Consider the following 12,091-nt stretch of genomic DNA (forward strand, 5'->3'; position numbering starts at 1 on the left):
AAACAAGTCAGTGCAACATATATGCACAGCAGATATATTTACATTGGAGTGAACAAAAATCTGCTCACAAAAAACAGTAAACTTTAAAAGAAAATTGCAGAAAAATGTTGTTGTCTTCTTTGACCATGAACTCCTCTACCAGCTCTCACTCTTCCTCCCCCTCTCATTCTCCCCCTCCCTCTTTCTCTTTCTGCAACATTTTCCATTGTTGTTGTAAAAAAAAGGTGCTCACCTGTGGTCTTTTCATAGTGCTTACTTCCTGACTGAAGTGGCAACAATTAACCATTGAGGTGTTTCGCCAGATGGCACATATGTTGGCCAATTAGCTAATGTAGTGTGATTTTGAATGGCAGTGTTTTAAAATGGCAAACATGTGACTTTATGTTAGATTGTTGTGTCTTATGCAGAGAACCTTGTTCAGGGCATTTAAAAAGTGCCATTTTTAATTGCAAAATGTGTGTAAAGCAGAAAATGTGTTTAGACTTTTGGAGACATGAGAAGAGGTTTTGCTTTCTGTGTGTCAGTTTAAATAATTGTGCTATGCGTGTCATTTTAGTGTGTTAACAATTAGACAAAACTGTAACAAGCCCATTTATGAACTTTTAGAAAGGAATCTCACATACTACACACACACACACACACACACACACTGCTTTCAGGTGAAAACTGTCAATTTTTAACTGATTAAAAATTGACTTTGAAGCTTTGGATTACAGTGTTATTGCACTGACTTGTTTGGTGAAAAAAAAAAAGTTTCAACAGCATGTGTGTGTATATGCAAATATTTTTCTGCATGTGAACAATCTGAAGAATTTTCTACAATTTGACCTATTTAATATAAGTGGAATGCCCAAACTGAGGTCGACCAAGCCGTCAGTCATCTGCAACACCAAGAGATCGTCGGCAGAGTCCAGGCAGGAAGAGCAGGGCTAGGGTGGGGAGAAGCGCCACGGTTCTGGTCCAGGGCCAACCACAAAGAGAGGAAGGAGATGGTGATGGTGGAGGTAACAAGAATGGAGGAAGAGCGCTACAAGATCAAGGGCATGTCGCAATGCCGACAGGGAAGCTGGACAACTTGGGAGGGAGTTGTCAACCGAAATATCACCTGGTCAGACCTGTGAAAGATACAACAGGCAAGGCTCAGCTTCCTCATCCGCTCAGCCAACAGTACGACACACTTCTGTGCCCTCGGAACTTTCACCAGTGGTTCGGGAGTGAGGAATGCTGCACACTCTGCAATACCCCTAACGCAAGCCTCCAGCACATTTTAGCAGGCTGTAAGATTATATTAAGTAGACTATGGTGATGTGATTTATAGAAATGCTACTGCTTGCTCACTTAAAGCCCTGGACTCAGTCTACCAGTCTGCCCTGAGGATCATCACTGGTGATGGCTATAGCACTCATCATTGTGTCCTCTATGGTAAAGTGGGTTGGTCATCTTTGACTGAAAGGAGACATAATCATTGGTATTTCTTTATTTACAAAGGTATTATTGGAAAATTACCAGGTTATATTTCAAACATGCTTGTTTGGAATTCTGGTCCCTATCAGACCAGATCAATTGACTGTTTGATACTTAAGGTTCCTCGTATCCACACTGAGTCGGCCTTTTGTTATTGTGCCCCTCCTTCCTGGAATAATCTCCAATGTAACATAAAAATGAACTCTCTACTTTCCTATAATCAATTCAAATCTGTAATCACAAACCTTCCTATGTCAAATTGTACCTGTTTTATGTAAATGTTATTTTATTACTGTTATTATTTTATTATTAATATTTTCTGTATTTTTATTTCCCTTCCTCCATCTAATAGTATGTAGGTTATCTTATTTGTTTTATTTTTCATAATTATTATACTATATCTCTTGTTATTCCATTATTACTGTGTAATCTCGGCTTCACTGAAAATGAGGACTACCCTCATTGAACCTCTGAGAATAAATAAAGATTGAATGAATGAATGAATGAAAAAGATCACGCTCTCCCAGGGACGCTACGGATGGCGCCACGATCAGGTCCTGAGAAGGCTAGCCGAGGTGCTAGAGGGGCGTCGACAGGGCAGCAAAGGGGTACCACTAGCAGAGAATCACAACCACGTCAGCTTTGTCACAGAAGGTGGGGGGAGAAGGAGTGGATCATGAGAGTTGACCTTGACAGGCAGCTCCGTTTCCCGGTCGAGATCACTGCCACATCTCTCCGCCCCGACATAGTGGTGTGGTCCACCCAGGCAAGATCTGTGCTCCTCATGGAGCTCACAATACCAGCCGAGGGGGGGATGGAGGCCGCCTACGAACGCATGAAGGCCAAGTGCAAGTACCCAAGTACCAGAGGCTGGCTGGAAGACCTCCATCTATCCAGTGGAGGTTGGATGCCGAGGCTATGTAGGGCTGTCAACCATCCGCCTTCTGAGGGAACCTGAAGAAGGCAACCAAGGAGCTAGCGGAGGAGGCCGAGAAGAGGAGCTTTTGGCTCTGGCTGAGGAGGAAAGATAAGAGATGGGTAAAGAACAACTAACCCCAACAACAGCCGTAGAGGGAAACACCTATCAGCTGCAGGGGGTGACAGGGAGACGTCCCTGTCACTGACCCGTGGGCACTGGAGGAGGTGCGACCGGCAGCAATGTCTAGCAGGTGTTCCACCTACCTGGACATTTCACTATAAGCATACTAAAGATGAGAGTGCTTTTCATTATGCCCAACAGTGTGTAGTTGGTTAGACAAAAATCTGGTAATATGAATGAAGTGTGTGAATGAAAAAAAGAAAAAAAGTTGAAAAAAATTTTGATCATGCTATATGTAGTTTTGGTTGCCGTGCTTCATTTTGCAGGATACTGTATATAAGGTATTTTGCGTTTGGGCGTGTGGTTTTGTGAATTGTGTGTGAATTTTGATAAAAACCAGTTTAGTTTGCAAAATTGTGTTTTAGCAATTGGAAAAAACTGTAACAAGCCCATTTATGAACTTTTAGGAAGGAATCTCACACACACAAACACACAGTCTTCTGCTTTCACATACATGAACAACAGAAAACTATAACCTCTCATTTACAACACACAAAGCTTTACAACCAACACACTAAAACAAGAGCATAATGACAAGATGAATTATCTATTTGTACATCTGCATGTGTGTTTATGTGTGTGTGAAAGCAGATGCTTGGCTTTCCTCTTAGTTTCCTGGTGATGTTACTGATAGTCGGAGCCCAGAACTCATTAAGTTCCTCTTATGTTGACCTGCCTGAGACCTGTATCACATCAGGGATCTCTCACACACACACACACAGAGGCCACTGATGACCCATTGGAATGGTTTCTCAGTCTGTAATGTGGCTTTTCAAATGCTTTTCATTGTTCCTTTATGATCCATTATGGGTCTATAAATCTATATCTGTCCATCATTATCTGCCAAATGAGCCTTATCATGAGAGCACACAACCAAATACACACACACACACACAAAAATACACACACAACCACCCATCCACACACACCCATAGACATACACAACCACCCATCTACACACACCCACCCATCCACACACACCCAGACCCACCCATCCACACACACCCATTGACACACACAATATCTGGCCTCTGCTATCACCTGATGAGCAAAAACACTCAAAGCCATAGAAACCCAAAGCCGTCTCTCGTCTCAAAGCTGTCTCATATCCTAATGTCGTGTCCTTAAGCTGTCTCATGTCCTTAAGTCGTCTCATGTTCTTAAGTCGTCTCATGACATGAAGTTGTCTTGCACTCTAAAACTGTCCCATGACTAAAAGCTGCCTCTTGTCTCAAAGCTGTCTCATGTCATTGTTTCACATCTTGAAGCTGTCTCACATCCTCCAGCTGTTTAATGTTCTAAAGCTGGTATTAGCTGTAAAAAGCTCAGAGTGGGGATGTCCTGAGATATTGCCACTCATGATAATTCATGGAATGCCTCTGGTCCAACCGGATGTAACTGTTGTAGTTGTAAGTCTAACTAAAGCTAATTTAATACCTAGGCAAAATGTATTGGCTATTTTAACACCTTAACTGCAAACACACAGCGATGAGTCAGCTCAGTGCTCCTGCATGCCACACAATAACTATACTGTATCTCATGGATGACACACACACAATAGCTATATCTCATGGATGACACACACACACACACAATAGCTATATCTCATGGATGACACACACACACACACAATAGCTATATCTCATGGATGACAACTTTACTTGTTGACAGACTCTGCACTTTGCCCACCATTTAAATGAGGGCCAAGTGAGGTTACTTGTTAGAGCTGCATATAAATGAGGGCCCAGTGAGGTTACTTGTTAGAGCTGCATGGTTTAGGTTGTATAGGACTTAGCAGTCCTATCATATCCCATCCATAGCAGTGGTTATAACATATGAGTCTCACATGGAGAATTCAGGATTTTTCTATTTATTTATTTTTGGACCCCACAAGTCAGCTTTTACAGCCATCCACACCTGTAGAAAAGGCCAAAGCCGCAGGGGTCATGACCCTGTCCATCCACACCTGTAGAAAAGGCCAAAGTCGCAGGGGTCATGACCCTGTCCATCCACACCTGTAGAAAAGGCCAAAGCCGCAGGGGTCATGACCCTGTCCATCCACACCTGTAGAAAAGGCCAAAGCCACAGCGGTGATGACCGCTGTCCCCCAGCGTCAGTGGAACAAGACTTCAATTACACATATTAATAAGAAGACCTCGCTGCTACCGAGTCCCCATACACAATCAGCAAACACACACACACACACACATAATTGATAATGGGTATGATAATGGGCTCCAGGTCATCAGTGTTCATTCTTAATGATTCTCCCTTTATTCTCACAGCACAAGAAACACACTCTCTTCTAACACACACTCTCGTCTAACACACACAGCACATGTATTTTATGTGTTTCTCTGGTACAAAATCAGTGAGCACTCAAGTGCATGTGCAAGTCCGTGACTAAATAGAAATGAGCTGTGCATCATTAGCGCTGTACCTCTGCCCGTATAACAGCGCTGTCCCATGCTAGTGTTTGTTTCTGTGTGTAGCGTATAACAGCGCTGTCCCATGCTAGTGTTTGGTTCTGTGTGTAGCGTATATAGCAGCGCTGTCCCATGCTAGTGTTTGGTTCTGTGTGTAGTGTATAGCAGCGCTGTCCCATGCTAGTGTTTGGTTCTGTGTGTAGCGTATAACAGCGTTGTCCCATGCTAGTGTTTGGTTATGTGTTTACCAGAGCAGCGCTGTCCCATGCTAGAGTTTGGTTCTGTGTTTACCAGAGCAGCGCTGTCCCATGCTAGAGTTTGGTTCTGTGTTTACCAGAGCAGCGCTGTCCCATGCTAGAGTTTGGTTCTGTGCGTAGTGTAAAACAGCGCCGTCCCATGCTAGTGTTTGGTGTAGTATCCTCTGGGTCACCCGAGCATACAGCACTGGAAGCAGCAGGTAGGATTCCCATAAGGCACCTGGGCTCTGGGCAGAGCAGCAGCAGGAGGAGCGTGGCAGGCCCTATCGCATAGCTGCTGTGATGCTGTTATGCATAGGGGTTCATCAAGTGATCAAGGGGAATCCAGAGCTAATGAAACAGATCTATGTAAGGATGACTGCAATGCTATAGAAGTGAAAATAAAGATGATGAGAGTAAAGCTGAATGTTAAGTTCTATGTAAGGATGACTGTGTAGATTTAGAGCACAAACTTAACCTGTGTGTGCTATTATGACAGCAAATCCAAGTCTAATGCACCTTATACTGCACATACACACAGACACAGAGACACTCTCTCACACACACACACACACACACACACACACACATACATGATGTAGGGCACGCACCTCTTATGCACATGTCTGGAATGCAGGCACCTCTCACACACACACACACACACAGTCACACACACAAATATACATGAAACATATGGCTTTTCTGGTAACACACACATTCTAAAAACATTAAAAACATTAAGAACAGTGCTTAAGGCTAAAATTAAGTGTTATAACAGCCCTCTGAGTGGCAGAGAGACGAATCTTCTGATTGGACATCCACGAGTAGCATGTCTGCTGAACAGCACCAGTAACCTATGAGAGGTATCCATAGTGATATGGGAGGAACAACGTTCTGCTTTTTGGTCACATGATCTAAAGAAGCTCCTTGGAGGATAGGTCAGAGAAGTCTGAATGGCCTTTAAGAGTCTGGCCTTCAAGAGTCTGGGTCCACAAATTACAGGATTTGTGTGTGTGTGTATTTGTATGTGTATGTGTATGTGTGTGTGTGTGTGTGTGTGTGTGTGTGTGTGTGAGTACGTGTGTGCACGTGTGTGTGTGTGTGCACGTGTGTGTGTGTGTGTGTGTGAGTGTGTGCACGTGTGTGTGTGAGTGTGTGCATATGTGTGTGTGTGTGTGTGTGTGTGTTGCAGTGGCCTCCTCAAACACACACGGAGACAGTAGTCAGGAATAGAACTCCAGTGGGTTTAGTGGACTGGCCTCTAGGGGGCGCTTTGCTGACTCTGCCAGGGGGAGGGGGCTGTGCAGGTGGCCTCGGGGCGACCCTCCAGGAGGGGTCCAGTCAGCAGGGAGGCCGTCGCTCAGGGCAACCAGCATCCCTGATGCAGGAGACTCCAGCGCGGCGTCACGGATACGCTGGCTTTCTCTGGAGACGGACTCCCACACTGCCTCCAGCTCAAACTCCACCTCCCTACAGAGACCAGGAGAGGAGGACAGAGAGGAGAGGAGGAGGAGAGGAGATATAAAATAGGAGATTAAAAAACCCACACTCCTCATTTGAGCCAAGCGAACCATCACTTCCTCATCACACACACTCCACACACACACACATGTCAAAATCATCACACACACACACACTCATCTTGTCCACTAGAGGTCAGCAGCATCTCAGAGCAACAGAGCCAGTGACTGTAAAGCACATGGACACCATGGCATCATGCATGTACACCCTGAAGAAATCCAGTCCAGTTGGCAGAACTGGAGCCACAGTCTGTGCAGTTAGTGCGTTTTGGACCCAGAGCAGGTGGGATACACCAGTTAGTGCGTTTTGGACCCAGAGCAGGTGGGACACACCAGTTAGTGCGTTTTGGACCCAGAGCAGGTGGGACACACTAGCCTGCAGATCCCTTCAGCGCATGCTGCCCATGTGTTTTTACAGTCATTGAGCAGGAGGAGGCAAACACACACAGGGTCCCCCTCCCCCTGCACACACACATATCAATAATACCATTTGCACCTGTCAGCTAGAGGGCAGAGCAGAAGATTCACAGAAGATATACATTCACTGCACACACACACACCTGGTTCCTTCGGGCCACAGCCAAGGCATTCACAACAACCCAGGTGCCTAGCAACAGGATCAGACATCACACAGACGCAGATAAAGGCACACACACGTACACACACACACACACACACTCACTCGTCCTGAGCCACAGGCGGTGCATCTCTGCCTACCACTCAACAGCACCATGAATACTGGGACTCTGCCTACCACTCAACAGCACCATGAATACTGGGACTCTGCCTACCACTCAACAGCACCATGAATACTGGGACTCTAAAAGAGGCAGAGAAGATGAACAACACAGAAGGCCCACTCCCAATTGTACAATTGTGAAGGTCTGGGTTTTCCCAGGCTAGTGCCCAAGTTTGTATGGTTATCCTCAGGCTAAACAAACACAGCACACATACTTTAACATCTAACACCAACAACTAACACCACTGAAACACAATCACACACTGAAACCTCCCTCCACTCCTCCACATCCACAGAATCACTGTCTGCCTCACAGAGCACCACAACATCAGAATCACAGGCTGTGCTCCTCATAGACTCAAATGGGAAGTTCCTGAACTCTGAAAAACTCTTCCCTGCACAACCAAACGTTGCAACAACACCAACGAGGCCCTCCGTCTCCTAACTCAGGACACTCTTGAGAAACCCAACAGTAATACACTGGGACAAATGTATAAGTATATAAGTATATACAGGGCTCTACAGTGCGCCCATTTCACTTGCACATGCGAGTAAAAATGATGCCGTGCGAGTGCAAAAATATATTTAGGCACACTGGTGCGAATGACTTCTAACCATGTCAATGTTTGTCTACAAAATACACCGCAACATCGAGAAACATTACTGTTGCAAACCATAGAATCACGTCGCGAATGCAGCATGAAAACTACACCTCCCATCAACGTTAGCAGTTTCGCGTTGTGACTCGCTAGTAGTCGCTTCTTTCAAATCCAAGAGCGCGCAGAAAAAGCAGAAAGTTAGACTAGCCAGCCAAGATGCAAAGATTGAAGAAATTAGTTCTTCTATCCACCGAATTCAATAGAACAATAGAAAATAAAGTAGGCACTGATCTTTAAAATCCTGTTTCCTGTAGCCTAAATTAGTGCTGGGCGGTATGACCAAAAATGTATATCACGGTATTTTTCAAAATTATTACGGTTTCACGGTATATAACGGTATTTTTTTACCATGCATAATCAGATGTTCACAGCATTTTCTACAGGTTGAGAGAGGAATTGCTGCAGTACATTGACTAAGGATGGTCTATTTTACTGTCATGATGTAGAATAACTCCACACTAGTGGAAATGCAGTTTTGCATGGCCCCAGAAAATGATGCTGTTTACAAAGAGCCACTCATGATTCTAATGAAGAATCTAGACATCTTGTATAAAACCAATACAAAAAGTAGTGCAACTACTAGTAGTGTACTGCAATAATTATACTTTTTTGAAAATGATACAATTTAAAATAAAAACTCTCTGTTAATATGCTTACTCTGTCAAATAGGCAGGAATCAGAAATGTTATTGTGTGGTTTACATGACGTTAGTGGTAGGCTAACGTTAACTTCATGTGGATGTGGATGTCTTGTCTATGGTCTTGTTAGCCTGCCATGAGCTTCGGTTCGGTTCGCTAGGAAAAACATTAACAAAAAAGTTCGTTTTGGTGCACTGATGACAGTCAGGATCATTTCTAACTAGCCAGCTAGTATTGCTCAGTGCATGTCTATAACACGCTTTACTTGCTACCTGGATAATTTCAGCGAATATTCTTAAGGTGAGATGAATGATAAGATCATTAAACTTTACTGTGTTCGGTGGGTTGCTAACTAACGACATCACCTACTAGCCAGCTACAGCTGTTGAACAATCTCAATAGAATTTTCGCGACGGTAAAAAAACATTTTTCCTTAACTAAAAAACAATTTAAGGTATTATTTCTGTGCAACACCCTTAAATAAACCCCTTACCTAAGGAGAAATTAAGCCTTAAGGGTCATACGTCAGGGGAAAAACGTAAGGTGTTTTGTGTTTACCCTCACTATGCCTCGCAGTGGCACTAAGCGTGCGTGTGAAAAAAGTCCCGTCTGAAACACTGTCGCGCGGCGCAGCGTTCCAAACGTTGTGTAATCAAATACACCGGTATGGCGGTATATTAAAAATTCATATCATAACGAAAATATACACCGGTATACGGTGTGAACTGGTATACCGCCCAACACTAGGCTAAATGTTGTCAGTCATTCTTAATATTAGCAATTGGTGCACTGGCATGTTTAACTGTTAGCTGCAGTATAATGTTAGATTATGTGTAAGTTAAGAACAGAACTGACTGTGCGCCCAAATTTTTGTCTGTGCTCCTACATTTTTTAACTTGGGCGCACAAGTGCTCTTGAAAAAAAATGTTAGTGTAGAGCCCTGATATATAGTTTTTTTGATCCCGTGAGGGAAATTTGGTCTCTGCATTTATCCAAATCTGTGTATTAGTGAAACACACTCAGCACACAGTGAACACACAGTGAGGTGAATCACACACTAATCCCGGCGCAGCGGCGCTCGGGGAGCAGTGAGGGGTTTGGTGCCTTGCTCAAGGGCACTTCAGCCGTGCCTACTGGTCGGGGTTCGAACCTGGCAACCCTCCAGTTACAAGTCCGAAGCGCTAACCAGTAGGCCACAGCTGCCCGCCAGTGGACTGCAGAAGCAATAAAGAAGGTGAAAAAGGCCGCATGGACTTCCCAGAGTCCTGCATCGTAATTTCTCCCCCGCTTCCACGCTAGGACTTCCCACTCCACATCATCCATGACATCAGTGCAGAGTTAACCAGAAGCTGCTCTGCCCTGCCAAATGTCCATATAGCTCATCACCCCTCCATCGCCCCATGAGAGTTCTATGACGGACTTCATCTCCACAAGGATGAGTCAGAAAAAAAATAGTTGAAAAAATAAAGAACAACAGATAGGAGCAGAAATACCAGAGGGATCTCTATAGAAAACACCAGAGGGTTCTCTATAGAAAAGACCAGAGGGATCTCTATAGAAAACACCAGAGGGATCTCTATAGAAAAGACCAGAGGGTTCTCTATATAAAAGACCAGGGGGTTATCTATAGAAAATAACCGGGGGATCTGTATAGAAAAGACCAGGGGGTTCTCTATAGAAAAGACCAGAGGGTTCTCTATAGAAAAGACCAGAGGGTTCTCTATAGAAAAGACCAGAGGGATCTCTATAGAAAACACTAGAGGGTTCTCTATAGACAAGACCAGAGGGATCTCTATAGAAAACACCAGAGGGTTCTCTATAGAAAAGACCAGAGGGATCTCTATAGAAAAGACCAGAGGCTTCTCTATATAAAAGACCAGGGGGTTCTCTATAGAAAAGACCAGAGGGTTCTCTATATAAAAGACCAGAGGGTTCTCTATATAAAATATCAGAGGGTTCTCTATATAAAAGAGCAGAGGGATCTGTAGAGAAGAGGCAGAAGATGAATGGATGCATATGCATGGTATTGTGTTAGCTCTGCATAGCTGCAGGGCATTAGTAGCCATGTCGTAGCATATGTTGTCGAGATGGGCCAGCATAGCTACTGAGTGGTGCTGGATGTGTAGAGATGGGCTAGCATAGCTACTGTGTGGTGCTGGATGTGTAGTGATGGGCTAGCATGTTGTTGAGATGGGCAAGCAGGAAGTCTGAATTTTTTCATTCATGAAATTCAATTCAATCTTCCCTGAGTTTCAAATGTATACAAATGAGGCACAAGTGCTGTACATGCTCAGAGAACAAGGACTTGGCCACAACTGCACATCTGTAGCAGCTTGCCATAACCTGAGGACATCCAGTAAGACCATAACTACCAACAATGTTGGTTAACACTTTACTTGACAGTATCGGCTAGTGTTAATTTTGTCACCTATTTTTAATTTAGTCTTAGTCTTAGTCTTGTGACGAAATGTCCTTTTTAGTCTTTGTCATATTTAGTCATTCAAATATCATTTTTGTTAGTCAAGTTTTAGTCAACTAAAAGTCTCGTCATTTTAGTCTAGTTTTAGTCAAAAGAAAACTAAAGCTATCTTAGTCTTAGTCAGTTTTAGTCAAAACATTTTAGTCTTTTTTTATAACAAATTATTTCTGATTACCATTTCAGTCAAATAGTGTTTCACACATCTCAATTTTCTAACAATATTGTGTGTCCACAGGCAGGGGCGCCTTAATACCACCTGAGGCCCCTGGGCTATATGTTTTTAAGGCCCCCCCCCCCCCCCCCCCCCCAAACCGCAAATACTAATTATGATACCCGATGTGCGCTTTTGGTTGATATAGCCTAACATGCAGTGTAGCCTATCATTATTGAGCCTATGTAAAACATTTACATAAACAGAAACAGAAAGCCCTTAATCACGTCAGCCTACCCATGACATCGCTTATCAAAACGGTTAGCCTACTGCACGAAAACAACAGCGTTGAACTTTTACAACACTATAGGCTAAGTTAAAAGATGGGTTACACATATGGACGTTTCAAGCTTTTCAAAAGTGCATGTGTTTGTCGTGTCGGGGGGTTCCCCAGGAGGTTTTTTGAAATTCTGTCTACTTAACACACCATTCTAACACAGATTGGGAGGGACAGAAATACTTTTAGCCTACAGAACAAGCAGTTGGCTCATGTGACGTGAACATTGGCTACCTTATGCATTATCACTACACTTCCCAACATGGAGACATATCTCACGTTAACAATCATAAAACATAACATAGGATATTATTTGTGCGAATATGGGTTAGCACAAAGTTAG

At 43.7% G+C, this 12,091-nt stretch overlaps 1 protein-coding gene across 1 annotated transcript in view; it reads right to left on the reverse strand.

Annotated features, from left to right (window-relative positions):
* Positions 1-4,456: 4,456 nt before the first annotated feature.
* cep89 (centrosomal protein 89) overlaps positions 4,457-12,091 on the reverse strand; it is a 65,840-nt gene continuing 58,205 nt past the window's right edge. Inside the window, 1 exon segment of the mRNA XM_042074271.1 lies at positions 4,457-6,695. Coding sequence (XP_041930205.1) covers positions 6,449-6,695 — 247 coding nt within the window. The 3' untranslated portion in view covers positions 4,457-6,448.

The sequence above is a fragment of the Alosa sapidissima genome, chromosome 20 (genome assembly GCF_018492685.1).
Source record: "Alosa sapidissima isolate fAloSap1 chromosome 20, fAloSap1.pri, whole genome shotgun sequence".
In the NCBI taxonomy this organism is placed as follows: Eukaryota; Metazoa; Chordata; class Actinopteri; order Clupeiformes; family Clupeidae; genus Alosa; species Alosa sapidissima.